The 27,905-nt window shown below is 47.1% G+C and overlaps 2 protein-coding genes across 4 annotated transcripts in view; one reads left to right on the top strand and one right to left on the bottom strand.

Annotated features, from left to right (window-relative positions):
* The first annotated feature begins 237 nt into the window (after positions 1 to 237).
* On the top strand, positions 238 to 27,262 carry LOC8029344 (mRNA export factor). Its single transcript, XM_002404628.3, has 9 exons — positions 238 to 628; positions 8,835 to 8,927; positions 11,610 to 11,696; positions 11,770 to 11,856; positions 12,950 to 13,021; positions 14,339 to 14,446; positions 17,062 to 17,238; positions 17,989 to 18,183; positions 26,951 to 27,262. Exons 1-9 carry the CDS (start codon positions 431 to 433, stop codon positions 27,035 to 27,037), a joined length of 1,104 nt encoding a protein of 367 aa, XP_002404672.1. The 5' UTR covers positions 238 to 430; the 3' UTR covers positions 27,038 to 27,262.
* The window catches only part of LOC8029345 (serine/threonine-protein kinase Sgk1), a 42,224-nt gene continuing 41,433 nt past the window's right edge, over positions 27,115 to 27,905 (bottom strand). For all 3 annotated transcript variants that reach the window (XM_040499867.2, XM_040499868.2, XM_029982742.4), the window contains one exon: positions 27,115 to 27,894. In XM_040499867.2, the coding sequence (XP_040355801.1) occupies positions 27,797 to 27,894 (98 nt within the window). In that variant the 3' untranslated portion in view covers positions 27,115 to 27,796. The remainder of the gene's footprint in view (positions 27,895 to 27,905) is intronic.

Below are 27,905 nucleotides of genomic sequence, written 5' to 3'. Positions count from 1 at the left end.
CCTTTTTCGGTTAAAACCGAATTTTCGAAAATGAATTCGGCGTACTTTTATCGGTTTTTATCGGTTTAAACCGAAAACTCCGAACCCTAATTATAAGTTTAAAACCAAATACTTTATACAACGCAATAAATAAACTCAAATAAAATTATATTATAATATTTAAATTAATTTATTAGTGTGAAGTACGTCAGTTGTAATTGATGTTGTATTTTATTTTTAAAACAAAATAGCCATTTCTCACCAAGACAATCCAGCTGTCTATCCAAGTGCAACAAACAAACATGGTGGCACGATCTTCGTAGTTCGTTTTTACACCTTTCCTTCCGAGCTTCGTCTGTAACCGAGTTGTGTGTAAATCGCTGGGAAAGCCGTAGGCGCCTGATCCTCAATTTTTCTCGGGGCGACCTAGCGCGTCAGCCACACGCTAGCCATGTTCGCGTCCGCTAACAACTCCGTCAACTTCGGTGGCGGCGTGGGCATGTTTTCGGCAGCTTCTGCCACCGGCACGCACAACCCGATGAAAGACTTCGAGGTCGTTTCGCCCCCGGACGATTCCATCAGTAGCCTGGCTTTTAGCCCGGCCTCGCTCCCGCAGAACTTCTTGATTGCCGGCAGCTGGGATAACCAGGTGAGTTGGTGACGCAGTTCCCATGGCGCAAGGCATTTTGGTTTCTGCCGGCTTTAACTCTGCCTGTCAAATAGAAGAACGCACAAAGGACAAGGACGTAGCGAAGGAACACACGAGGGCTGACTCGCAACTGAAATATAATATGTTCCTTGTTGAGGTTAGGGGGATGGTTTCGACAAACTGTTTAACAAGTAATAAACGAGATCAATGAGCAGCCATGTCAGTTGGGCGTGAATTCCAAAAGCAATGGCGCACGCCACACCATTGCGAGCGTGCTCACCGAATGCTTTTTCTAAGATCTGAGACCATCATGACATCGTAACATAATACACCAAGAAAGAAGATGAAAGCGTCGAAAAAACTTGCACTATAAGAGCCCGCCACAGACGGGCAGAGTACACATGACAAGTACTCCAAATCAAAATGGCTTAATTTAAAACTACAAATTTATTCTACTACACAAGAACCTTTTCACAAATAAGGTTTCCTCATCTAACAGCCGCACGGGAGGCTGGCTTATGCGGTGTTCTCCCAAACTAATTATATGCTTAATATAACATATAACATAAGCAAGATATTCAGTGTAAAGCTGTGCGCAGTCATCCCCCTCAAGAGGGTGGGACGAAGCCCCGTGCATTCTTGCATCATTCTTGTCCAGCTAGCTTGCACCTTTGCATTTATTTGCATTATTAATCGGAAAATTACATGTTCTATAGACCGACACGCGGGCTTGACGTCACGGCGCTGCGATCGCACCGGAGCCGACGGGTGTGGGCAAAAGGACGCACGTTTCGCATGGGCGTCATAGTATTTCAGCATGCCGCGAAGCTGTGTTGCCTTTAATCTCACCGAAACGTACAAGAAAAGTAGCGGAGTGAGCTTCTACAAGTTCCCGGCAGACTCCAAAAGGCATAGAAGGTGGATAATATCGTGGATCGAAAATTATGGTCGCCTCGCGCGTTTGTGCGGCAAGCACTTTCTTGGAGGCAAGTGCGGCTTCCATTTCAATCTCCACCCCGAGGCTTGCTTATGTACAGGGAAACCGTCCTCTGATCGAGAACACCCGGATTTTGTTCCCACGGTGTTCGCGCACAAAGCACCGGCCAAGCGCTCGTCGGAGGCTCGCTACGCCCCTGCTACCTGCAGCAGAAGGGGATCGGCGACAGAACGGCAGTGTTGTAGGCGTTACCAAAAAGAAGTAACGAAATGCGTTACTCGTTACTTGCAAATCAAAGGTACGCGTTACTGAGCTACGTTGCCTAAAAATAAAAGAAACGCGTTACCGCTACAGGTAAAAAATAACGCACATTACTTCTGCGTTACCTTTTAAATTATGATTTAACATGTTTTACGGTTTTGACGATACAGGTATGCATAAGCTCATACATCAAGAAACATTATGTTCATGCAGAAACAGAACATAATTACTTCATCTCTTTTTATGGTTTCACCTAAACACTGACGAGAAAAAACGCAAAGAAAAGCATGGCTTGACGCCTAAAAACACGGAAAAACTTGAAGTGTAATTATAGTAACGAGTAACGTAACTACGTTGCTTAAAATAGTAAAGTAAGTATGTTACCTGTTACTGTGTCGAAAAAGTAACGAGTAGGTTACTACCTGAAAAAAGTAACTCGTTCCTGGTAACGCCGTTACTTGTAACGTGTTACCGCCAAGACTGCAGAACGGACAAAGCGTTACTGCTTGTCATGCCTTGTGGTCATGAGAGTAGGAAAAGTAGCATACCTTGACTTGAAGACGCTGTGCGTATTTATTTTATGTTGCCCACATGATGTTTAATGTTGCCCACACACAATGAGCCGCCCACAACATGTTGCACATGTTGTGGGCGGCTCTAGTGCCAAGTTTGGACACTTTCAGTAATTGGGTTGCGAACACTGTGCCTGCGTCTTTTGTAAAAAGCCATTGACTCGTGAGATAAACATGCTTTTTGGTTCCCGGCTTTCGACTGTCTGTACGCTCAGTTGCTTGCTTGCCGTCGCTGGTGGGCCGTGCAGTCTGACCGCCGGCCACAGCCCGGCATGACATGGTGTCAGAAGTGGGATTCGAACCCACGCCCACATTCGTGGTCAAGTTTTTGGACGACATGAAAGTACAGGTGCCGCAGGGACTTTTCAAAGGCCTCGGCACGCTCAAGGAGGAGTACAAGATCCGTTTACGCCCAGATGCGGTTCCGTTTTCCCTTAGTGTTCCACGCCGCATACCGATACCCCTGTGCGAGGTCGTGCGTACGGAGCTGGCCAAACTTGAACAAGACGGAGTCATTCGTCGGGTCACCAACCCCACACCTTGGTGTGCTGGACTGGTTGTGGTTCCAAAGTCGTCGGGAGGCTACCGCCTCTGTGTTGACCTTACCAAGCTGAATCAAGTTGTCCTGAGAGAACGTGATGTGCTCCCCACTGTCGATCAAGTCCTGGGACTTCTGGGCGATGCAGCAGTCTTCTCGAAGCTCGATGCTACATCAAGCTTCCATCAGGTCAAGCTTTCCCAGGACTCTCAGGAGCTTACGACATTTATTACGCCGTTTGGGCGTTATTGCTTTTGCCGCCTCCCATTTGGCATCACGTCTGCCCCAGAGTTTTTCCAGCGACAGATGGCATGGATTTTGGAGGGCCTAGACGGAACAGTCAACATGGTGGACGACGTCCTAGTCTTCGGCAAAACGAAGAAAGAACACGACCAACGCCTGCAGCAGGTGCTGTTGCGTCTCTCCAAAGCCGGCGTCACCCTCAACAGGGAGAAGTGCAGTTTTGGAGTGTCCCAAGTGTCATTCCTGGGAGTTGTTGTCTCAGCGGAAGGGATAAGGCCCGATCCCGGCAAGCTGTCTGCCGTGCTAAACATGGACCCACCAACGGATGTCGCTGGGGTACGCCGACTTCTCGGCATGGTGAACCACTTGGCCCGCTTCCTTCCATACGTGGCCCAAGTGACAGCGCCGACCAGGGCTCTGCTTAGCAAAAACACAGAGTGGACCTGGTCGTACGAACAAGAAGTCGCCTTCGATGCTCTCAAGAAGCTGCTGACGTCCGACCGTTGTATGGCAAAATACCACCCAGCCTACCCAACTACGGTCTCGGCGGATGCAAGCTCCTTCGGCCTAGGCGCGGTGCTGCTGCAGACTCAACCAACAGGAGAGAGACGACCTGTCGCCTTTGCGTCAAGATCCCTGACAACAACTGAGCAGCGCTACAGCCAGACGGAGAAGGAGGCTTTGGCGGTCACCTGGGCTGTACAGAGGTTCGACGAGTATGTGTGTGACATCTCCTTCGATGTTGAGACGGATCATCTGCCATTGGTCTCCCTTTTCGGAAAGATGGAGCTCGACGTCTTGCCACCGCGGATTCAACGGTTGCGGCTGAAGCTCGTGCGGTATCAATTCCGAATGCTGCACGTTCCTGGAAAACTACTAGCCACAGCCGACACACTGTCTCGAATCCCTTGCAAGGCCCTCGTCGCGCCAGGAGAGCTGGATGCCATCGAGCTTTTCGCAGCTGAAACAGTGGACGGCTCCTTTGAGGTGCTTCCAGTTCCCATAGAAGATCTCAAGATGGCTCAAGCATCCGACGGTGAATGCGGTACGCTCATCTCATTTTGTCAGGGCGGTTGGCCATCCAAGGGAAAGTTACCTTTGCACGTTGCAAAGTATGCACCCGTATTGGAAGAACTTTCAGTCTGTAATGGTCTTCTGCTGAAGGGAACCCGTATCGTCATCCCAGCTGCACTGCGCCCAGCGATACTTGCCTTGATCCACGAAGGCCATCAAGGTATCAACCGCTGCAAGTCCAGAGCCCGCGAGTCAGTCTGGTGGCCCCAGATCAATGCCAGCATCACTTCCCTTGTGGCGAACTGTGAGCAATGTGCCTCGTGCCGAGTCAACCTGGCGGAACCCCTCTGTGCCACAAGTCTCCCTAGTCTTCCGTAGGAAGTCCTCGGCGTCGACCTCTTCCACCTGAACGTCCAAACCTTCATTCTCCTATTTGACTACTATTCCCGGTACCCGGAAGTGGTGACGCTGGGAAGCACGACGGCAAGGAAGGTCATTGACGTCCTCAAGAGTATGTTTGCTCGTCACGGAATCCCCAAGACTGTCCGGTCTGACAACGGTCCCCCATTTTCGTCGCGGGAGTTCGCCAGATTCACAAGCTCCTACGGCTTTGCACATGTGACCAGTAGCCCAAACTTTCCCCAGTCAAACGGTGAAGTGGAGCAAATGGTTCGAACCATTAAGAACCTCTTCCACAAGGCCAAGGACCCATACTTGGCACTCCTCAGTTACAGAGACACGCCAGGTGTCACCGGCTACAGCCCAGCACAGCTGCTGATGGGCCGCCAGCTTCGAACGCGGGTCCCGAAGAGGGAGGAGCAGCTACAGCCTCTTATCCGGGACGAGACCTGGTTGTTACCCGAGACTCCGACTACCGCAGGAAGCAGACGGCAGACTTCAACAGCGGTTCGGCCTCAGGTGGACCTGGCGACTTCCCTCATCGTTATACATGATGGCGACGGTTCGGCCTCAGGTGGACCTGGCGACTCCCCTCATCTTGTTGTGCCTCGTCCAGCATCACCACCAGGTGTTCGTGGTGACGGTACGGGCCAACCCTACACGACCCGTTCCGGGAGACAAGTGATTGCTCCCAAGAGACTCAATCTGTAAGGCTATGTTTTTTTTCACAGCCAAGGTGTCCGGTGCATTCTCGAACATTCTTGAGGGGGGAGATGTTGTGGGCGGCTCTAGTGCCAAGTTTGGACACTTTCAGTAATTGGGTTGCGAACACTGTGCCCGCGTCTTCTGTAAAAAGCCATTGACTCGTGAAATAAACATGCTTTTTGGTTCCCGGCTTTCGACTGTCTGTACGCTCAGTTGCTTGCTTGCCGTCGCTGGTGGGCCGTGCAGTCTGACCGCCGGCCACAGCCCGGCACGACAGCACAGAGTCTATTTTCTGGAATTTAGCCCTATACATTTTCGTTCTTCGCACCAGTGTTGTGCGGAACGGCGTTCCAAGGAACGGCGTTCCTGGAACGCTTTCCTTTTAGGAGGAACGAAGGAACGCCGCCGTTCCATTTTGCATCGCTGGAACTGGAACGGGAACGCGTTACATTTTTACTGGAACGGAAAGAGTAACGGCGTTCCTTTTTTTTCGTCCAGTGGGTTAGCTTTTATTTTATTTATAACAGGGAAATTTTTACAATACAAAAGCAATATCTTTACGAAGTGCAGGATCTCGTTAACTATTTGACTGCTAATCTTGTGGGTAATTTTGTGTGGTCCTCGCTTGCTAATAGTTTTGGGTGCAGGAGAGCTGGTGGACATTGACTCTTTTTTGAGTGCCCGAAACTGCGGCGCAAAAAGCAAAGCTTCTAGTCGTAGGAAAAAACAAAGAGGGTCATTTCAAACTCGACTACTTTTTTTGGTTTCACGAACCCTCATACACCAACACCCAGAAATCTAAGGCCAACTACAGCCATTTCTGAACTTCCCTAACGAGACCTACAGTTACAACAAGATCACAGGTTGCCAGACATGTAACACACCCTGTATCCCGAACATTGGTCACTTAAAAAATACACAAAAAATACCCTTTATTTCTTCTCTTGTCCCCTACCTTCAAACTGAACAACAAATCCAGCCTTCACAAAGAAGTATTTGTAGTTTTCAAGACTGACCTTCAAAAATCCATACCCGCTCTTGTACTTGCTCGTCTTGCGGACAGCAACATCGAGAAGCAACTGTTGTTAAGTTCTAACAAGGGACTTTGTTAAATTGAAACGTGTGAGGTTGTTGTAAAACGCTCGTGCATTGTGGTTACATTTGGCTCGTCTCAATCTTCCACTACAAACATGAATGTGGTTAAAAGCTGAGATTTTTAACTTGAATATATCAACAAATAAAACCCTGCTTCCGCTCGTTTTCGTCTTCTGGTGCTCTTTTATCGCGACATACAAACTCGTATCGTATACGAAAAAATAGTCAGAGTGCAGGCGAGCTGGTGTAAGTTGAACATGATTGTAAACCTGAGACTGGGGCAGAAAAGAGAACACAACAGAAGGTAGTAAAAGAGGAGGGTTGCCTCCTCTTTTACTACCTTCTGTTGTGTTCTCTTTTCTGCCCCAGTCTCAGGTTTACAATCATGCCGTATCGTATGTTGCGTATTGATGGGATAGATAAAAAAAGAAAACAATCTTTGCTTGATTGAACTAAATATGGTAATTAGCAAACTACAAATGTAACGTATATGTAACGATACGTTCCATTTTCTTACGCTGTAACGGGAACGAGTTCCTTTTTCACAGATGGAACTTGTAACGGGAATGCGTTCCAAAAATCAGAAGGAACGAGGAACGAGCTTTCGTTCCTTTTTTTGAGGAATGTGTACAACACTGCTTCGCACCCACGTTCTAGCTTCAAACAGCAATGAGCTCCCCACTGAATTATCTTCCAGCTGTTCCTTCTTTATTTCTTGTTTTGTGCCCTGTATATTGTTAAAGCTGATTTCCCCTGCATTCTCTATTCCCGCAATTTCCTCTCGGTTTCCTTTACTCTCTTTTCTACTGATATGCTCTGATCGGCTCCATCTTGTTGAATGTATTTAAATATCAGCTTGCGGGTTCGGTTTGTCCCGGCTTTTCATATATAGATACTTGCACACTTCCCCCGCTCATCGCATATCCTCGATTTCAGCTAGTCTTTGTTCAAAGTTTATTGATCGCTTCTCTACTCTCGAAAGATGCCCAACCCATATCCCTCTGTACTCCCTCATTTGGTGTATTCCCATGTGCCCCCAATGCCAACCTACACACACTCCTTCGTGTATCTCTAAACCTGCCTGGATTTCTGACCTCGTACACAATACCGCATTCCCAAATGACAGTCCTGGCACCATGACTCCCTTCCATACACCCCTAACGACTTCATATCCATTATAGTTCCATAGTGCCCTGTGTTTCATGATAGCTGAATCTCGTTTCCCCTTCTTTATTACAATATCTTCATGTTCTTTTAGATACTTTCTTCCCTCGTTTAACCATACTCCCAGATATTTGTACTTTTCTATGTGTTCTACTACTGTCCTGTAGCTTCAGGGGTTCCCCCTTTCTCGTCATTGAAAACTATTATACCCAACTTGTCCCTACTGAAGTTTAGTCCTAAACTGTCCCCTTCCCTGCTGCAAATCTTAATTAGCTTCTGTATTGTCACAACTTTCTGATACGAGTACAATGTCATCTGCATACATTAGCCCTGGCAATACTTGATTTACTTTATGTCCTTCCTCTTTGTACGTCAGGCCGACTGAACAGGAAACAAAGGGTTGCCTGTGGCGTTTTCAGCCTACGGCTTTCGTGTGGTTGTCAGATTTTGAACAAACCTTTGAGCAGATCTGAGCCACTTTTGGGCTAGCCAAAAATACCATGGGGGCATCATATGTATTGGCCACTCTTTTTTAGAGCGCAGCTCTTAAGCACCTGTTTCCGGCTTGAGCGGCGTCGGCGTAACCGCACAGTGCATTATGGGTAAATTTTCACAAAGGAACCCGAGGTCCTCCCGAAGGACCTTCGGTTCCTTTGGGAGGACCTCGGGTACCTTCGGTGACCTCGGGGAAATGGGGGGGTTTACATGACCCCCCCCCCGCCCTCCCTCAGTACCCTTCCCTACTCCTCGTCAAGAGCTGCGCTCTAATTCGGCCTTACAGGAAGTTGTAAACGGCTTCCACTTTTTTTACAATGGCTCAGATATGCTTATTAAAGCTTCAGCTAATCCGATACACTGCACTGCAGATCTTGTTTATGTACACCATCTTTTCAAGGCATGACAATTATTGGGAGATATAAAGACAGGCACTCAGAAAATTCTAGAAGCATATGTTATCAATGGTTTTGGGAGAATGCTGCCTTAGCCAGCTTTCCATGGGGCTGTTGGATAAGGAAACCTTATTTTTGGAGAGGTCATTGTGTAATAAAATTCGTTTGTAGTTTGAAGTTAACCTATTTTTATTTGGGGTACTTGTCTGTACCTTATGTTTTAAGCTATGTGTCTGTGGTGCGCACTAATTGTGTGAGCCTTTTTGATGCTTTCACCTCCTTCCTTTGTGTATTTTATTTCAGTTGCGATTCAACGCTTGTGTGTTCCTTTCCTTTGTCCTTTGTGCACCCTTATGTTTACATGTCATCATACCTCTACCTGTCACAGATAAGGTGCTGGGAGGTGCAGAGCACGGGACAGACCATTCCCAAGGCGCAGCAGACTCATCAGGGACCTGTGCTCGACGTTGCCTGGAGCGACGTGAGTTTGGAGGCAGTGAAAGCTAGGTGTTGTAGGAGCAGAGATAAGGCGGGAGTTGTGTGCGCATGCTGACTGCATACTCTCAAAAGCCTTTTTAAGGATGGAGGTGTCTCTTTGACTTATTGACAAACAGTGAATTTCTTACTCTTTTCTTTTTAAAGCATGCATGTGGCCTAATGCTAATAGAAGAAAGGCAAGCTGAGGTACAATATCAATGTTTAATTTGAGACTGGGATAAACAGGAAAGGTAGCAAACCACAACAACACTGTTTCGAATGGGGTCAAAAGGAGCCCACCCTCGAGACTGGCCACAGAACTGCAGCTGCTTGCAGCTCCTCGCTTTGGGCCAATGCAGGTAGCAATCCTGTTAAATAATAATTAAAAAAAAAAAAAAGCTGACTGTAATAGACATTTTTTGCAGCTGTCTCCATTTCTTTGTTCGTTGCGGTCTCAGATGAAAAGGCTTCAAACCTTAGTTTTTTTTTTCTTTTTTCTAGGAAGTATTTTTATTGAATGTCCGTTTGTCTCTGTCGTCCACCCTGTGCTTTGTTTACCACTAAGCTGACGGAGCATTTAAAGTGCTTAGGACACCAAAATCAAAGTATGAGATAATAATAGTGCGAGAACTCATTGTAGGTTCCTCTGTTTTTGCTAAATTTGTTTTGAAAATGGTGCAATAGCTTCGTTGATAAATCAATTTATATGCTGAACCCTCGGATCCACCCCATTTGGGAGGGCCGCCATGTTTGTTGGGTCGGTGATATCCTTCGCCCAACGTGCGTCGTCCCCTTGCATGCATTTGCAGACTTGCCTCTCTCGGCGTCCCGCGCTTCAGGTTTTGAGATGACGACGTCTACGGCATCTCTCACTTCGTCAGAGTCTTCGACACCGATTGTAGCAGCGACGAGAGTGATTGTTATCAGATGTTGGAAGCTGGTCATTTTGGCTTTGACCCGCCGGCGACCAGCTTCTGCGACGACGATCTTGCACGTGCACGCAGGGTGGAAGGTCGGAGGGCAAAGGAACTGGAGCAAGAGTAGTGTAGGAGTAGCCGAGTTGCACGAGAGTGCGCGATGGTACCGTGACGAAGCAAGCTCGGGCACATCTAGAAGGAGAGAGCGTTCAACTAAATATGATGAACTCATGGTTTATGGGCACCATAGTGTGACTGACTTGGGCAGTGTTGCCTGGTCGGCGGACGAAAATGGTCAGCATTCGTAAGTTGATCATTGCAATTATTAGAGCTCTAAAAAGTGTGAAAGTTGACGTATATTCTAAGTAGCCTGTGAGCATTCCATTTCAAGAATAATATACCCTTTTAATTTTCGTATCCTAACCCCTCTAAGCCACATGCTTGTTGGACCGGTCGAGGCGGACTCAAACATCTGCGTTTGAGGGGGATTGACTCCATTAGAACAACCCTGCGCTCTACTAGAATGCATTGCACAGAATCTCTGTTGCAATGGAAACCACCTCGTCACAAACGGCCACCAGTGGTTTTCGCACCATCGGTCAAACTCAAATATTGGAACCTGTCTTCGTACGTCAATCTTTCACCGCTTAGTCCTCACTCATGCACTCGTGCAGTGGGAGGGTTCGAGCAATAGAATGCAGGCTTTTGATTGGTCGGGAAAACACTTAGCTCCCAACATCCTGTCGGCTCGGGGGTGCACAGAGTAGAGTTCTATGTCAAGTCCAAGTCGCCCTTTAGCAGACGAGGAATTCTTAGCCATTTGGGGGTCGCCACTGTACATGTACGGCGGCTATTACAGATTTGATAGTTTCCTCACAAACGCGAAATCGCGTGCACCCTGGGACGTGCTGCCATCTTTTGTGTCTCAAAAAATTTATAACTATTTTATTTGCACCTGTTTTGCTTTAGAAAGGCTATTTATAGTTCCAAAATAACACGCCCTGTGCACGTGATATGCTCGAAATGGCGGCTTTGCGTGTTTGCTCCGCTGTTGGTAGTGGCAGTCGGAGCGCCAGTCTTTTTGAGGCAGACTTCTAACGCTTCTTGGGATTTAATTTAGAGGACGAGAGCCTGTCGTTTCATGGAGAAGCTCTGCAAAGTACCCCCGGTTCAAAGCTTGAGATCGCTTTAATGTTGTGGAAGTGTATGTGCCGAAATGAAGCCGAATCAAAGAAACGTGTCTACTTTTTGCCCTCAGTGTTTTTATCCAATGCTTCTCAGTCTGAACAGCTTGCAAGCGCTGTTTGTGCTCCCGTCAGATATTTAAAAAAAAAAAAAAAAAGCATACGCACTTATTTATCTTTTTTTACTGTATTTTCCGGGCTTATAGTATGCAGACTATCCACATTTTAAAGTTGTTTTGAGATAATTTATAACAAGTTAAAGTTTCGAGATCATTTATTGCAATGAGAGGTAATGCATTTTATGAATGACAGATGATAATAATAATTTTTTATATATGGTACAAGCTTCTTCACAAGCTAAAGCAGGCATTTGTCCAAGTGCGCATTGTTTGAGAGCTTTATTGTGTGGACTAGACACTAGGTGCAACACTATTTAAGGAAAAGCTTTTATTTTTCATCCGCAATTTGTCCCTGTGGGCTATAGTCCGGAAAATATGGAACTATCCCTTTGGAAACATACCTGACCATTAAGGTGCATCTTTTGAAAAAAATAATCTGGACCACTAAAGGGGCTTGTCTTTGCAGGATGGCACCAAGGTCTTCTCAGCGTCCTGCGACAAGACCGTGAAGATGTGGGACCTGAACAGCAACCAGGCCCTCCCGATTGCTCAGGTGAGGCAGCACCATTGAGAGGTGTCACTTGGCTTCCGGATACTGAAGGTGAGCGCAATGCTCTGCCACACAGCACGACGCCCCGGTAAAGACCGTCCACTGGCTCAAGGCCCCCAACTACACCTGCATCATGACGGGCAGCTGGGACAAGACACTCAAGGTTGGTCCACACTGCTGCCAGGACCTGCAATTAGGCTGGGTGGCACACCATTTATTAAAAGGAGTACAGCCATCAAAAGCCCTCCATTTATCTCGAAACCTGCCAGTAAAAATAAAGAGCTTTGCGACATTTCAGTCGGGGTCTGTGCATAACCGAGGCATCTACTTGCCGTAAAGGCCCGTTCACACTCTTGCGACCTCTTGAACCTGGGTTCCTTAATAAAACTTCTTAAACCAGAGAATACACTGGCGCCATCTATTGGGAACCAGTGTAAACTCGGCGGTCCAGCATATTTTTTTTTTTATTTCTCGCGCATTATCCTTATTTTTTTGGCTCGAAAAACTTTTGTCAATGTTATAAACGAGCCTTTCTATGGGTATTACGCACATTTGACCTCGGAAATCCCGCAAAACCTTCGCTTTTGTGAAATGCAGTTCTAGGGTCACCGCATAGATGGCGCCACAATGTCAGTGTGTTCCCTCATTCTAGAAACATTTAAGAAGTTGTAAGAGATCTCGTCTCTCTCAGTCGTACTCGGTCGCAAGAGTGTGAACGGGCCTTAATACCTCGAGAGACAGTTCATGGTCGTGTTTTGTCTATATTTATCGTCTTGAAAAGGCTAAACTGAAAGATATGGATGGATGGATGGCTAACGGCTGTACCCTTTATATCGGGCAGTAGCTTGGGCCACCTAGCTTAGCCCGCCCATGAAAGCATGTTGCCAGAGTTGAGGTAATTTGGTTGGCAGTATAAATATTTACGACAATTGCATCTGTTCCTTAGGAGAAACTAAACATACACACTTCTTTTTTTGTCTCGCAAGCAGGGTATGATATACTTGTGGCAGGGTATGTGGTTTGGTGCAGCTAATCTAGGCGACGGTGGATTCAGAAAATTACTGTAAACTAAACTGCCAAAAATGCGCGTGTGCTATGTTATTCCGCTTTTTGCCACATTATGTTGTGGAATGGGCGTTTGGCCGTAAGTATTATACTTTCAGACAAACTAGTTCGATTTTTTTGGTTCCTTGTATCTTGTGTATATTGGGGGAGTTGACTCTTGCCTCCTTTTGTTGTTTTTGCGCATCATGAAGTTTTGGGACACAAGGACGCCAACACCCATGTTGACCATCACCCTTCCTGAGCGCTGCTACTGTGCAGACGTGGTGAGTTTCTGCTGTGTCGTTGCACAGAAACAGATTACTTGCTTTGTCTACTGGCAGACTTGCCAGCCATTTGTGGTTTGAACATATCCCTAGAGCAACCAGGTGGGAATATTAATCGTTCGATTGTTGCTAGGTTACAAATTTGTTAATAACATGCACCGAATGCAGCCTATGTTTCTAATGTAGCATGATATAGGTGCAATCTTATGCTCATTATATTACTACTAACAATACCTGTCTGATTCTACTTGCACATTATTTAGTGAGCAGCTTCAAAAATGAGCAGGGGGCATATGCCACAACCTAATTTAATTTTTTTAAAGAAGCATTAGAAAAAAGCATTAGAATAACTGAACACTTCTGTGCCATATCGGCCCAAAAACAAACAAAAACAGTACATGCCGTGTTCTAGAACTGGTCAAACCGTGTCTGTCGGTGGCACTAAGACGGATGCCGCAAGCTTAAAATAGAATCAGTTGCTTCTAAAACGTCCTAAATGTGATCAAGGCCCCAGGCAGCAGTTTTCCCATTAAATGAGTAGCCCACAATACATACCACAGTAACTGTGGAGTGCAGAGAATAACTAAGCGTGAAACGAGGAACAAATCAAGCTTCATGTTGCAATTTTTGTTTCGATGGTTGTGACATAGTTCTGACATGACCCATACTCTCGACAAGCTTCACTGCGTTTGCCGCTCGGCTCGTGTATGCAGACCCCCGAGTTTAAATATGCGCATGAGGTTTAGTTGGGTAATAGCTCACGATTGTAAAGCTCGTACATTTGCATGCAGACTAAACCCAGACTAGTCTTTAAATATACCGTAAAATACCGTGGAAGCGCTCACTTCATACAAGCGCCCACAATTAACATTTCCCAAATTTGGGAATTTTCCAAAATATATGCCTCCTCTAAATCGCCAACATTGGCCAAAAATACTTGCCTCGTTGCGGCGGGCACGAGACCGCCAGTGGCAACGACGGGGATGTCATGTGAAAATAAATCGGTCTTCTGTGATTCCGTTCCCCCTGCTTCAAAGCTCTTCATTGAACGCCATTTTGGGCTTTACCGATTTGACCGGATAAGCGCCCGTGTCTAGATTAATCCAGTCTTCAGTGAAAGTGGTGTGGACGCTTCCCCAGTATTCTACGGTATTGCACAAAACTACCAGAGTTTGCACATAGCATTTGAAAGCTGCTATCTTTCATACATGGTTTTAAGAAGGCAGTTGACCACTCGCAAACCATTCCTACTTTGGTGCTCTTCTCGTTGTCTGCCCAAACGAGAGCGCAGCTAACAGCGTGCCCAACACGCGCCAGGTGTACCCGATGGCCGTGGTGAGCACTGCGGGCAGAGGCATCATCGTCTACCAGCTGGAGGGCCAGCCGCAGGAGTACAAGAAGATTGAGTCCCCGCTCAAGTACCAGGTACGCCTTGCATCCTATCAGACGGCTTGGGTTTTGACACTGAACAGCTCAGACTGGGAGAGCATAATGATAAAAGCCACATTGGTTGCACGCATTCCAGATACCTGCCAGGTAATAACATCAGCTGAGGAAAATATGCGCTAACAGCAAAAACAATAACTCTCGCTTGCCGCATGACACGAGTAAGAAAACACACATGTAGTTTTCTTAATTACGTTGTGGGATTCGACTTGCCTTGCTGCACCACGAGGTCGATCCCACTCCGTAGCTCGATGTTGAGGACTGCTACGGCCGGGTTCGTCCGGAGGCTGCCGTGGACTCCGAGGAGAGGATTCACTCCAAAACACAAAGATACTGAAGAAGCGGGTTTATTTGGCTCCTGCGCCACCACGCTGTGCCCGTCGGTTGTGCCCCCACGTTGTGCCTGTCGGCAAATCTAATAAAAGAAAAGAACGGAAAAAGGTCGGCGCTGTCGCATTAGACAGATTCACCTGGAGGGGGCCCACGCTGCCGTATTAGGCAGATTCGTGGAAAGGGGAAATCTCCAAAAAGAATGAGGCTCCGTGGCCCAGAGCCTTCCCCGACGAGAGCCAGGGCCGCCGTCCGCGGGCCGCTTATCTAGCCAGTGGAAAGTGGACGCGCCCGGGGTAGGTAGTGCGGCTTATCCCGCAGATGGGCCGCGTCCACAATCATTTCCGAAGGGTGCGCCGGAGGCACTTTCACCCAAAAGGGCGAAGGAAGACACGCCCTCTTCGAGGAATGCGGCCTTACCCCCGTATCCGGGATGACGTCGCCATAACGCTCCCACGGCCTGCTTGTGCTAGGCCTAGATAGGGAGACGGGAAACACGTGGTTCCCACAACATTCAAAGAGTAATAAAATATATAAAGCAGGAACAACTAAACATAGAGCAGTATCACACCCACTAATCGCTCGAATTCGCATCGCAAGGATCAGAACATTTTCCTAGTCATGTCAGTCTGCCCAGCTGTCACGTGACAGTCTGTCAAAGAAAAGTGAGTTTGACAAGATAGAAACGGTGTCATTTGGTAGGTCATTCCATTCTTTAATAGTGTTTGGAAAAAATGGATATTTTAGACGTTGGTTCGGGGTGTCGATTCCCTAATTTTTTCTGAGTGGTCTAATCTCCTAGATACAAAGTTGGGTGGTTAAATAAACTTTGCTTTATTAACCTTGGTTTGACCAAAACCCGAAACAGACACATCACAAAATTCGCTAAATATTGAGCCCACAAAAAAAGACGCTGTAGGATTTTGAGCTGGTCTGATAGAGATCACTGCTTCCGTTCCGTCGTACTCATTACGAAAGTGGGCGCACAAACTGCCATCCTGTCGTTGTTACCCAAAACTAAGATGGCCGAATGGAACTGATGACAAAGAAATAAACAGACACACCATGTGGTTCGTTTCCGTCTACCGCACCGCTGCTTTGCCTCGGCAGCGCTGTTAACGCCGGCGATGATACGCCGCCACTGCAGAGGTGGCGGCGGTGGCGGGGCGGTGGGCATCGGCTACGCCAGCACTGCGGAGCACAAAACTTTGTTGAATTGATCGCAAAAATAATCCTGGGTCCACCGATCAAGTTCGTTGAAGTGTAATATTTGCTATTCCGAAATTCGTTAATTAGTTTAACTGAAACATTTTTTCATAAAATTCGTTCGCTCAAGTGAGAGTTTACTGTACTTCGCAGGTGATGTTTTTGTGTTCCTTTGTGTATATTAAAGGGGTACTGAAATGAAATTCTAGTGCCTATTGTAGTGTCTAAATGTCAACTATATTGTGACAATCCACAAAGACACCATGCTTTATTTTTTAGAACAATTACCAAACTGCACCTGGCGCATGTTCCCAAAGCTACTTGGAAAGTTGTTTTGTCGACCTTTCCCAAAAAGCAGCGCCGCTCCGCAGAAGTATGGCGCCGAGCTCCGAGCATGCGTTGGCCGTCAAACTTACAAACCGGGTTTCCCATTTTTTCTGCACCTATTCAACTCTCGCGGCTGGGGTATAGAAAGGATGATGGGGAGGGGGGTTGAGACCGACAGGAGGAAAAGGTCTGTGCAGTTTTGGGGCCGAAAATGACTCACTTCACCTTCACTCGTGTACTGTGTCGTCCAAGCAGCCCTCATGCATCTCGAACGGCTAGGTTGTAACGCGTCGACACCACCAAGTGGCAAAGCTCGTAACCACGCCAGCCTTGCCGTAGCTTTGCCCTCGGAGGGAAACGTGACGTCACGCACATGCCGGAGGTGCCGTATCTCCCGAGGCACATCGCACTGTCCGACAGCTGCTCTTGGAGCACTTGCCTGGCCTTTTAGAACAAAAAAATATAGCCATCCGTTCAAAATACAAACGTGTGGTGTTTTTCGGGAAAGATTGTTTATCTTGTCTATTATTTCTGAACGTGAGAGGTATATTTATATTTTCATTTCAGTATCCGTTTACGGTGTCGTCAGCGATACGGTCACGTCGGGACGGCCCGTTAGGACCACCGATGTCTGCGTCTGTGCCCCGTTGTTCCGAAGGGGCAGGAATGCACGGGGCTTTTTCCTCCGCATTGTTATACTAATTGCCCGACGCTGTCCCCTACCCGTGCAGCACCGCTGTGTCTCCATCTTCCTGGACAAGAAGTCTCAGCCCAGTGGCTTTGGCCTGGGCAGCGTGGAGGGCCGAGTGGCCATCCAGTACGTGAACCCGCAGAACCCCAAGGACAACTTCACCTTCAAGTGCCACCGGGCCAACGGAACCACCAACGGCTTCCAGGAGATCTTTGCGGTGCGTTGCCCAAACCATTTTACGGCAACGGACATTACTGGCGGGGTTTTGCGACGGATCCTGCATCTGTATCTGTGTCGTGACCTGCTAAATTTAGCCGGAAAATTTCTCCGCTAAATTTAGTGGGGAATCCGCATTCCTACATTGTGACGTTGCAGTGTCACGTGACGGCATAATGTTTCGGCTAGATTGAGTGGGAAATTCCTTTGCTAGTTTTAGGGACAGATAAAGGGAAGGAAAGGGGAATACGGGTAACAGGAAGGGAAGAAAAAAGTCCCGTAAATCGGAAAGGGGGGGGGGGGGGGGGGGTTTGTACCAAGTGGACCTAAAACCAACTTTACTGGTGTATCAATGTTTTTAGTACATATAATAGAAAACACAGTAGTATGGCGGCCCAATTATTTTTTCTCGTTCAGACTAGGTTTCCTAAAAATAAGACCCGAAAATTGTAAATATTTTGATTTTCTCAAAACGTGCTCAGTCAGAAAGAAGGGCATCTGGTGCAGGAAGTAAATCGAATGAATTTACTATATTCTGCATTACCACCGCCTTTACCACAACAGTGCGGGAAAGGCCCGAATTTTCCTTTGTATTTTCGCGAATCAGGTACTTCTCCTAATGGAAAGTATATGGCAAGTTACCGTGTACGTATTCCTTGGTTGGGAAGATGCATCCAGCATTGAAGTGGGACGTTTCGGTGCGTTTCTCGTTGTCCCAACGCGGAACCTCCGGCCACGGTCGGTCCTGCAGGTGAACGACATCGCCTTCCACCCCGTGCATGGCACCCTGGCCACGGTGGGCTCTGACGGCAAGTTCAGCTTCTGGGACAAGGATGCCCGTACCAAGCTCAAGACCTCCGAGCAGATGGAGCAGCCCGTGACGCGCTGCTGCTTCAACGCCCGGGGCGAGATCTTTGCCTACTCCGTCAGCTACGACTGGTCCAAGGTGGGTCCGTCTAGGGTCCCTTCCGGTCGGGTGTAAAACGCGATGCAGATCGTAAGCACCCACGTCGGTGGTCTCGTGAAAAAGGACGAGAGCGACGGAAGAGTGGGGGAAAAAATCAGATAATAGGTTAAGCGTGCTCTATTTGCCGCAATGAGTTGAAGTTGTTTGAGTGCTTGTCAAGTTTATTCATATTAAAGGGGTACGGAAAGAAAATTCCAGCGCTCGTTTTTAAGCTTTACTCTGTTGCATGTACCAGCATAACCTCAAAAACACCAGTCTTTTATTGAAAGGCACAAGAAAACTAAATTTGAAGCTAATTAAACCATCTTTCAACGTGCACCTGGATGCCTGTGAAGCTTAGTTGAGAGGTAATCTAGCAACTTTGGGGATCTTGCTACATAGTGTTGATGTAGCAAGAACCGTTACATACCTGCACTAAGCATTGGAGCAGTGCCGCTCTTTGGAAATACGCTCAACAGTTTAAAGCGGTCATGAAACGATTTTTCAACTTTTTACAGTGGAGCTGTTAAGGGCTAGTTTCCCCAGGATCGTGTCAGCCAGCAAATAAATGTGGACACAACACTCCGAACAGCTACCGCCATCTATGAGCGACAGCGGCAACCAGACAACCGGCTTGCCAGTTGTCTGGTTGCCGCCGTCGCTCATAGATGGCGGCAACCTTTCCAGCCGTCCCAGTCTGGCTTGCCGACTTGCGGCCGGCCATTACTTCATTCCTACCGTAGAACAGCTCTGCTGGTCTTCCTTCTTCACCTGAGTCGAAAGGCTGAAAGTTTTTTTTTTTTCATGTATTCCTTCTTAGCTTTCCTCCTCAACTCACAAATCGCTCATTGTACCAAACAGTTCAAGAAGACGGAAAGGAGGGACACCCCTCTTGCTTGGACCTTCGTTTGTGTACCCAGACACCGCCATTCTCCCCCTAGAAGATTAGTCCGTCGCTCGAAACTCAGACAAAAGTTACTTTCCTCACCCCATTCACCACTGAGCTGACAGTGCTGTGGAAGCTACGTGCTCGTTGGGCTCGCCACACTTATGCCACGTAATCACGCTCCCTCGCGCATACCCACGCGCAGAGAGTGAGGTCATGTGATTGGTCCGGTAAGCACATAGCTTCCACCACACTGTAAACTTGGGCTTGAACGAGTTGGGGGAAGCAATTTTTGGTTTGAATTTTGAGCGACAAGCTAGTCCTCTAGCGGGAGAATGGGCCGCACGAAGACGATGCGCACGACACTCATTACCCCACAGGTACTTTAACGGCTCGGTTGTAACGCATAGACGCCACCACAACGCCACCAGCAGCAAAGCTCATAACCATGCCAGCCTTGCTGTGTTACGAGCCGCCTCGGTGGCTCCGAGGCGAGAGCGTCGGCCTACGGATCCCCATGTGGCGGGTTCGAATCCCGGCCGAGGTGCCCGCAATATGACGGAGGCTTATTGCGGAGAAGGCGCCGTGTAACCGAGCTTTCGGTTGCACGTCAAAAGATCCCCAGGTGGTCAAAATTAATCCTCAGTCCTCCGCTGGGGAGTGCCAGATGCCCGTCGTAGGTTTGGCACGTAAAACCCCCAAATTTGACTTGCTATGTTGCGAATGCTGTGGATCTTTTTTTGTTTGTTTTTTTGCGCCGGATATCCCATGACGCATCGCGCTCTCCATTTGCTCTTCTCCGAGCGCTTGCTCAACTGCAGCGTTTGGAACGAAAAATATAGCCTGTCGTTCAAAATACAAGCGTGCAATTATTCATTTACAGTTATTATCCGTCATGCTTAACTCGTTTCTGAACGTTATTTGTATATTTCAACTTTCGTTTCCGTACCCCTTTAATGTGGTAGCACGTTTAGCTACCCCCTATTTCATGGACTCTTCTGGCCTCTTAAAGGGCAACTCCGCTTCATTTTTGATATTTAGAAAACTATGCAGCCCTCATCAGTATCATATAGGAAGACCCCATGTCAAATATTACGATCTAATTCCGTCTATATATTTAATAAACTGGCCAGCAAACGTTCAAGTGAGCCAAGTCGCCGAAATCTGCCAACTCTAGCGTGCGACGTGAGGCGCAATCGTCAGCGCAGTCAATGCGATGGAGTTGGAGCGGCCAACGTTGAGCCACTACGTCAGAGGCATGACTACGTCATTCTCACGTTTTGTTTGTTTTTACTTCTCAGAGCGAAATTGAACGATGACGTCATGAGTTTCTCCTCCCGGTGTAGGCTGAACGGCATCCACGTGATCACCGTAACGCGGATGCGCTAGTTTGCGCTGCCCTGCGCGCTTATCGGTCTGTTTCTCCGCTCCCCCTCTCCTCTTTCGTCTTCTCTTCTTTCCACTCTCCCCCGGGCCATCACTGTCCACGCCATGCAAAGCGACCTGCCCGTGTCGCGTGTCCTGTCCCTCGCCCCCCCCCCCCCCCCCCCTCCCCCCCCCGGAACGTCACAAGACCACGTGGTTCAACGTGACGTGGCCATGACTCTGACAACACGAGACCAATGTTGCCTGACGCAACCGAAGTTTCGGTTTCGGTATCGGCTGATGTTTAAATTAGGATTACACAAATAATATTCCACATTTCGCGAATCTGAAGGCGTAGAGCTGTTTAGTAGTGCTTTGTGAAATGGAATCCCATGTAAGCCTAAATTTTTCGGAATTGAGCGGAGTTGCCCTTTAATGTGCAGTTTCCCCATTATATTTAGCTTAAAAATTGATGTCACATGACCTTTGCACTGATTCAGTTTCCTCGCTAAATTTAGCGGGAAATTCAATGTTACGGGATTTACAGACCACTTCAGAACCCACGGTCCAAGCGTGGCTTATGTAGCGACTCTAGAAAGCCGAACAGAGCAGCCACCAAACTTTATGGGAGCCTTGCTTTTCCCGTGCATTCTCTCCTTAACAAGACTCATAGGAAACGCAAGGTGCACAAAGATGCGGTGCAACGTTGCAGTGTCACATTGGTGAGAAGGGGGCACCACACTGGCAAATGTACTTTAGCTCAGTCAATTAGTTACGAACTACGCACAGGGTGTCTCTCAGCGCCATTTGGGCGTGGAAATATTAGCGTAAATAACCCAATGAATGGAGTGCATGGAAGCTTTTTACGAAGGTGTCTATAGGTCGTGCATTTGTCATATTGAAATTTTACGAGTCTGTAGGCGTCAGGAAACAAACAAGGATTGAAGCCTGAAAAAAGCGGTTTTTCCTATGAACAGGGAGGAAAACGGCAAAAACCGTCTTGTTGATGCTGCTACCCACAGATGTTACTATCGCACACGCTTGGATCTGCTTGATCTGCTCGATCTGCAGGACGGTGTTTGCCGTTTTCTTCCTTGTACACAAAAAAAGAATATTTTTTGCTTCATTTTTTTTTGTTGCCTACACACAAACTTTTAGTATGATAAATGCACAACCTTAAAACACCTTTTGCAAAGTTTAGTTGCACTCACTTCATTGGTTTATTTATACCATCTTTTTACGCCCAAATAGCGCCCGAAAAGACCACATAGGAACAATGTTTGCTAGGGCACTCAGCGCTGCACGGACCCAGGTCTGGTTTCAACAAAGCCCTGTAGGTTCCCACTCTGACCGCAAATTGGCCGAACTTGTGCCAGGCTCGTGTTTTTAGAACACCTGCCACGCTCAAGTCGTGTACCTATCGGGCCTGGCCAAGCACAAGAATTCACCGTGCAGCACTTTAGGTGTCGCACCTTTTTCTTTCAAGGAACCCGAAGCCAACCGACAAGATAGCCGAGAGATCTCTCGAGAGATCTCTCCATTCCTCAAAGCATTCTTGCAACAGAACAAAAAGCTCACCGGGCTCACTAAATGTGTCTGTGGTTCTCGTTCAAGGCACAGTACCACACGCTTTGTCCGAGGACGGCATTTCTGCTTCAGGCAATGCGAAATTGTGTGACTTGGTCATGCTCAAACTAGCAATTTACCCATTGTTAATGGCAAAGTCTCCCTGGAGCCTGTGCTACAGTGAAATCTCGTATGAATGCCCTGCCCCTCCCCCTTTTTCCTGGCTAAATATCCGCAACGTAAAAATTCCGAAACATCATTCCCGTCGGATTTCACTCTATGTCCGACGGGAATCGCATCAACCACGCGATTTGTGGTACTGGTACGTGCGACGAGCGAGTTTGTAGCGGGTTTCCGTTTTTTTGTCTGGGATACGTGCTCGCGATATCTGTTCCCGGGACACGCGAGTTTGTAACGAGTTCCAGTGAGTCTATTGCACTGCGAAATGCATATCTGCTGCGTCCGCAATCTGAGTTATCTTTTCCCGCGACGTGAGAGTTTTTAGCGAATTCCCGCATGTTTATCGCATCGTGGAACGCGAATTTGCCGTGTCTGCGATCTGCGGTATCGGTTCCCGTGTCAGGTGGATTGTATTGGCTGCCCTGGTGTTTATCGCCGATTTTTGATAAAATTTTGCTGTGGCATTCCAAAGATAGCACACCCCATGTTTTACAGCGATCGCGTTAAGGGCCCTTTCCACTACTAGAAATGACTTCCATTGTTGATGTTGTAAGGGTCGTATATGATGATTTAACGTTGAATGAGTTTCACAACGAAGGTTGATGGATTGGTGGTTCGTGAAAGCCCCCAGTCAAAAAGCACGAGCCTTCTGAGCGCACGTTTTCAGACCGACCTCTTCGTCTTTCTCTTTTCCTAACAATATTGTAGTCAATATTGTTGTAGTTGGCGATATAGGGCACCCGCCGTCGCCAAATCCTTGAAACAAATCGCCCGCAGGAATCGAGCTTGGGTCCCCCGTGCGTTAAGTGAAAGTGTTACCTCCTGCTGCGTTGCAGTAGGAGGTAACACTTCCACTTCACGCAGCATTAACCACCCGTCTTAATAGGAGGCGCTCACTTGATCGAATGACGTTTTAGCGAACGCCTATGTTTCACCGAATGAGACTTTAGCGAATAGTCGGGTGGGCCAAGTGGGTTCGCACTTTTGTAATGAGCCGCCACAAACTGTCGCCGCGAAGCGGCGTAAGTGCAGCGCGCGGCGTGGCTTAACACGCGGCCCCATTATTCGCTACAACGTTAATTCGCTCAAATGTCGCTTTTCGCTAAAGTGTCATTCGCTCATGTGATATGGACCTCGTCTTAATATAGGGTTTTTGTAGCACCCTATGCCCACTGCATGCACTCTTCGGGAAAAAAAGAAATAGCAGGTAGCTAAATTCCGTCATAGCATTGGGAGACGCACTTCGAAACAGGAAAGAAACGAAAGCGTTCGAAATAAAACAAAAGAATTTGGAACAAAAGGGAGGTCTATTTTGTTCAGAATGTTTCTGTTCACACACTCCACGGCGCTTCCGACGTGACGACTTTGCTAAGACGTGTCGCAGCAATCGCCGGGACTGTGCTGTGGAGTAACGCAGGACTGTGAAAGTTTTTTCCATTCAGCTCGTCATTTTGGGTGGGAGCCGTTACAAGATTTCACTGTATACTACCGCTGGGGTGATCTGCGATCCCGGGTATCTGCTAGGCTTGACCAAAAAAGGGCTCCCCTAAACAGACTGAGGCTGAGATGTGCAGTAGCATTGTGAGATGTAGACTCCAGTAAACAAAAATTTGAAAATATTTTAGGAATGCTTAGAAGTTGGAGGAATATCTGTATGTAATTTGTTGTCACTGCATCAGAATGAAAGAAATCCTTCCAAAATAAACTAATATTTTCTTTCAATTAAAAAAAAAAAATAGTTTTTAACTGTGAGGTTTTTTGGTTTTAGAAACTAATTATCCACGAATGGACAGTTGGTAAACGTTCATGATGAAAAACAGCTCAAAACACAAGGACACAGAGGAGAGAAATACATACAGGACAAGGCGCTGACTATCAACTTTCTTATTTAAAGGGCAACTCCGCTTCATTTTTGGTTTTGGAAAAACAATGCAGTCCTCTTCAGTATCGCCTAGGAAGACCACACGTCAAATATTATGACGCAGTTCTGTCTAAATGTTTCTTAAACGGTGCGGCAAACTTGCAACTCGCCAAGTTACCGAAATCAGCCGACTCGAGCGGGCGAATTCAGGCGCTACCAACAGCGCAGTCAAGGCTACGGCATGGGCGGAGCCAACATTGAGCTAAACGTCACAATCATGGCCCCCTTTTGCTTGTTTTTACCTCTCCGGGAGAGTGTAGCGCATGACGTCAGCAGCGTTGCGCAGGCATAACGCGCCTGCGCAGCGCACTTCTTGGGAGCCGTTCGGCCGCCCGCCGGGGTCCCGCCGTCTTTCGCGTCACAACCGCCGTCGTTGTCTCACCGTTTGTGATCATTGCCTCGGAGTTTCGTCCACACTACGGACACCACGTGCGCAGACTTATGCCGCAGTTGTGCAGTCGTCGTCGAATGTCGTAGACAGCAAAACGTCGCGAAGAGTGCTGTGCAAACGACATTTGCACCTGGCACACGCTCGTCGTTGGGCCGAAGATCACGTGACATCTCGTACCACGTGATAGCCATGTTCTTTGCCGCCCGAGGCCAATGTTGCCGGACGAATGCAAAGTTTTCGGTTTTTGCTCGTATTTAAAATTCAATTAAAAAATATATATCCCATTTTTCGCGAAGCAAACAATGTGGTGTCTTTTACTAGGGCTTTTTAATTCAAAATCACTCATTATCCCGAAATCTTCGGAATTGAGCAGAGTTGCCCTAGTAATTAGTAAGTCGATAGTCAGCGCCTTGTCCTGTATGTATTTCTCTCCTTTCTGTCCTTGTATTTCGCGCTGTTTTTTATTGTGATAATTATACGCCCTTATACTAAACTTGATAACCATATGCCAAATAGTTATGTTAATATAAAATATTTTCAACTCATTGCGAGGCTGTAACAAAGTATAGGAGTTCAATGTTTGAATATATTTTTCTCCGTTCCACTTTTTGCTGCAAATTTCATTCGAAGGAATCTTTCGTTCGAAGGTAAAAGTATTTTAATACCACAATCGAGATGTTTTAGAACTGAAATTTACTGGGGAATCGGGCTATCTACTTCTTTTTGTTTTAAGTTGAAGTCCTCATTGAGAAAACAAAAATTGACATAGGACAGATGTGCATCTCATTTTCTGGTTTTAATCTTCCTTAAATATTTACATTTGAGTTATAAACACTAGATAACCTAAAATTCCATACACCCCCCTTAATATTCAAGCAGTCAAAATGGTGCTTCATAGCTTCATTTAAGTATCGTAGATTTCTTGATGAAGAGTGACACATCCTCTTATGGCAGGTATGTAAAATTGTTCTAGAGAGCTGAAAGTTTGCACAATAGACCTACATTTGATGTTAATTCTGCTCTGCCAATTTCATTTCATCACTTAGTAGTTCAGAAGTTAAATCTCTAGCCAGTGTCCCCCATTAAAGTCGTTTGGTCTTTGACATGGGGTGACAACAAGTGTGCTGTTGGAAACCTTACAATTAATTGGTCTGGCATTACTAGAATCAGTGTTGGGAAGTACTATAAGTACATTGTACTAAAGTACTAGTTCAAGTAAGTTTAGAAAATTTGTACTTTACTTGAAGTACACTATCGGAGCATGTAGTTGTACTGTAGTTAAAGCACTTTTTCTGGTACCTTATGAGGGAAGTAGTACAACTCCCAACTTTGAAGTACATTCCCCAAATTTGGTCTTGCTAAATTTGTGTCACAAAATGATGTTTTGTCAACTCTGAAGCAATAGTGGGGAATATTCTACTCTCAGTAGACAGGTGGGCAGATGGCACATTGCTCCGTTTGGAGCAATGCGTCATATTGTTCAAACGGTGTACATCTTAAACGGTGTAAATGGTGTATCGTCGTGCGAAAATGCGCTTTTGTCTTTCGAGGCATCATCTGCGGCCCTAACCTGGACACTTGGCGAAAAAGTCGGCAAGAAGTCCAGAGGCCGTGATTGGCCGTATGCCATACTCGACTTTGGCGTCGGCCGATGAAGGCCGGCGGATTTTTCGCCAAGTGTCCAAATTAGGGCCCCTGGTCATTTCTCCGAGTGAAGTAACGGCGGCTGCAAGACGGATACAAATGAGTGCCTTGCAAGTTGATTGCGTGAAATTGTTTTTCCGTGAGTAAAAGAATTACTCTGTGACCACCTAACTGATGATCCCTGGTTACCCCTACGGCGACGCATACATCCGTAAAATCTTGAAATAGCCCACCTAACATCAAGAGTAAATTGGCTGGAAATATGGAGTGGGCCAACTTTCAATGTAGAATTGAAAGTTTAAAAAAAAAAAAATTTGTTTTTTTTAGGTTGGTGTCCCTTCCAAGCCTGTTATGGTGGCAAGGGGCAACTAAGTAAAGATGACAGTACTTCCCAGGTCAATAATGGTCGCTTATATCCCGCCATAGCGAACTAGCCGCAATTGGGTCAAGACCATCATTGATCCTAACACACTATTACTAGAAGTGGGCTATCTTCCAGTATTTAAAAAGAAAATATAGCAAATCAAGCCAAAAATAGAGGTGGGGTATCTCTCGTGATTTTACTGTATAGGGGAATGAAAAGGCATCACGAAAGATTGAAAGTACAAGCAAGTGCTTTTTAACACAGTGCATTGTATTATAGTAGATTGCTTGAAGTAAATTGCACCCAGTGTAGGTACTTACTTTAAGTACTTAACCTCCCACTTACTTTGTGCTTTACCTCCAAATATGTTTTAGGCATACTTTACCCAACGCTGCTTAGAACCGAAGGACGCTGCCATGGCGCCCTCCAACTTACCACGTCTGCTTTCAGGGACACGAGTTCTACAATGCACAGAAGAAGAACTACATCTTCCTCCACTCCTGCTTCGAGGAGCTCAAGCCACGCACAAAGAAATAAACACCCAGCCAGACATCACAAGCTGCTTGGCCCGCAATTTTGACGGAAACGAAAAAAAGAGGTCCCAGTACACAGTCTTAAAATGTGTGAATCATTTTCTTTTTTTATTGCCAAAACAAAACACTGCTTTCTAGAAGCTGCTTCCCTCCAAGCGTCTGCTTGCGAGTCTGTACAATGGTGGCGGTGCCACGGGAAATAAAAAATCTCTCGGCATCGTGATAATAATGATGGCTTCCTTTCCAGAGTTCTCTCGTAAGGCATCGTGTAGTTCCATGGTACTCCGGCACAGGCGGGCAGTATACACATTCGACTGTGGAGTGCCGCTTCAAAATGACCAGCTTGGGCAACGAACTAGCAGCGCCGACTTCTTCCGGACCTTCCTCCATTGCACCTTTTGAACTAGGCTTTCGGCACACTGTTTCGAAGACGTATGCGCGAGAAAAAAAACAAACAGCTGCTTCTCAAGACTGCAGCCAGAGGCACATAGTTTGGAAAGAGCGAGGGTGCCATCCTCAAAGCAAAGACGGTCCTCGCAATGTGGTCCCTTCAAAGGTGGCGGCGGCCCTCGATAAAACAACGACCGCGTCGGTCTGAAGGCCGAGCCGGCGGCCGACTAAAAATGGGCACCCCGTGGAGCGCGCGACAAAAGATCGCGCGGTATAAAGTTACGGTAAAAATTACAAAAGAACAATGAAACGTTAGGGGGTCGGCATCCAAAACGGTTGCGGCAACGCGTTAAGAAAGAGAATGCGGGACAAATCAGTGGAAGTCCATCGGCGGGGCGTAGGAGAAGCCTTGGAATGCGGTGTCTGCGTCCTGGACGCTGGCGCTCATGGTCTGCGACCGTCCCACAGATGCTGTCGGGGGA

Source organism: Ixodes scapularis, unplaced genomic scaffold, assembly GCF_016920785.2.
Source record: "Ixodes scapularis isolate PalLabHiFi unplaced genomic scaffold, ASM1692078v2 PGA_scaffold8__174_contigs__length_109621045, whole genome shotgun sequence".
Lineage (NCBI taxonomy): Eukaryota > Metazoa > Arthropoda > Arachnida > Ixodida > Ixodidae > Ixodes > Ixodes scapularis.
The sequence above is the reverse complement of the archived record's forward strand: the minus strand, read 5'-3'. Positions and strand labels throughout refer to the sequence as shown.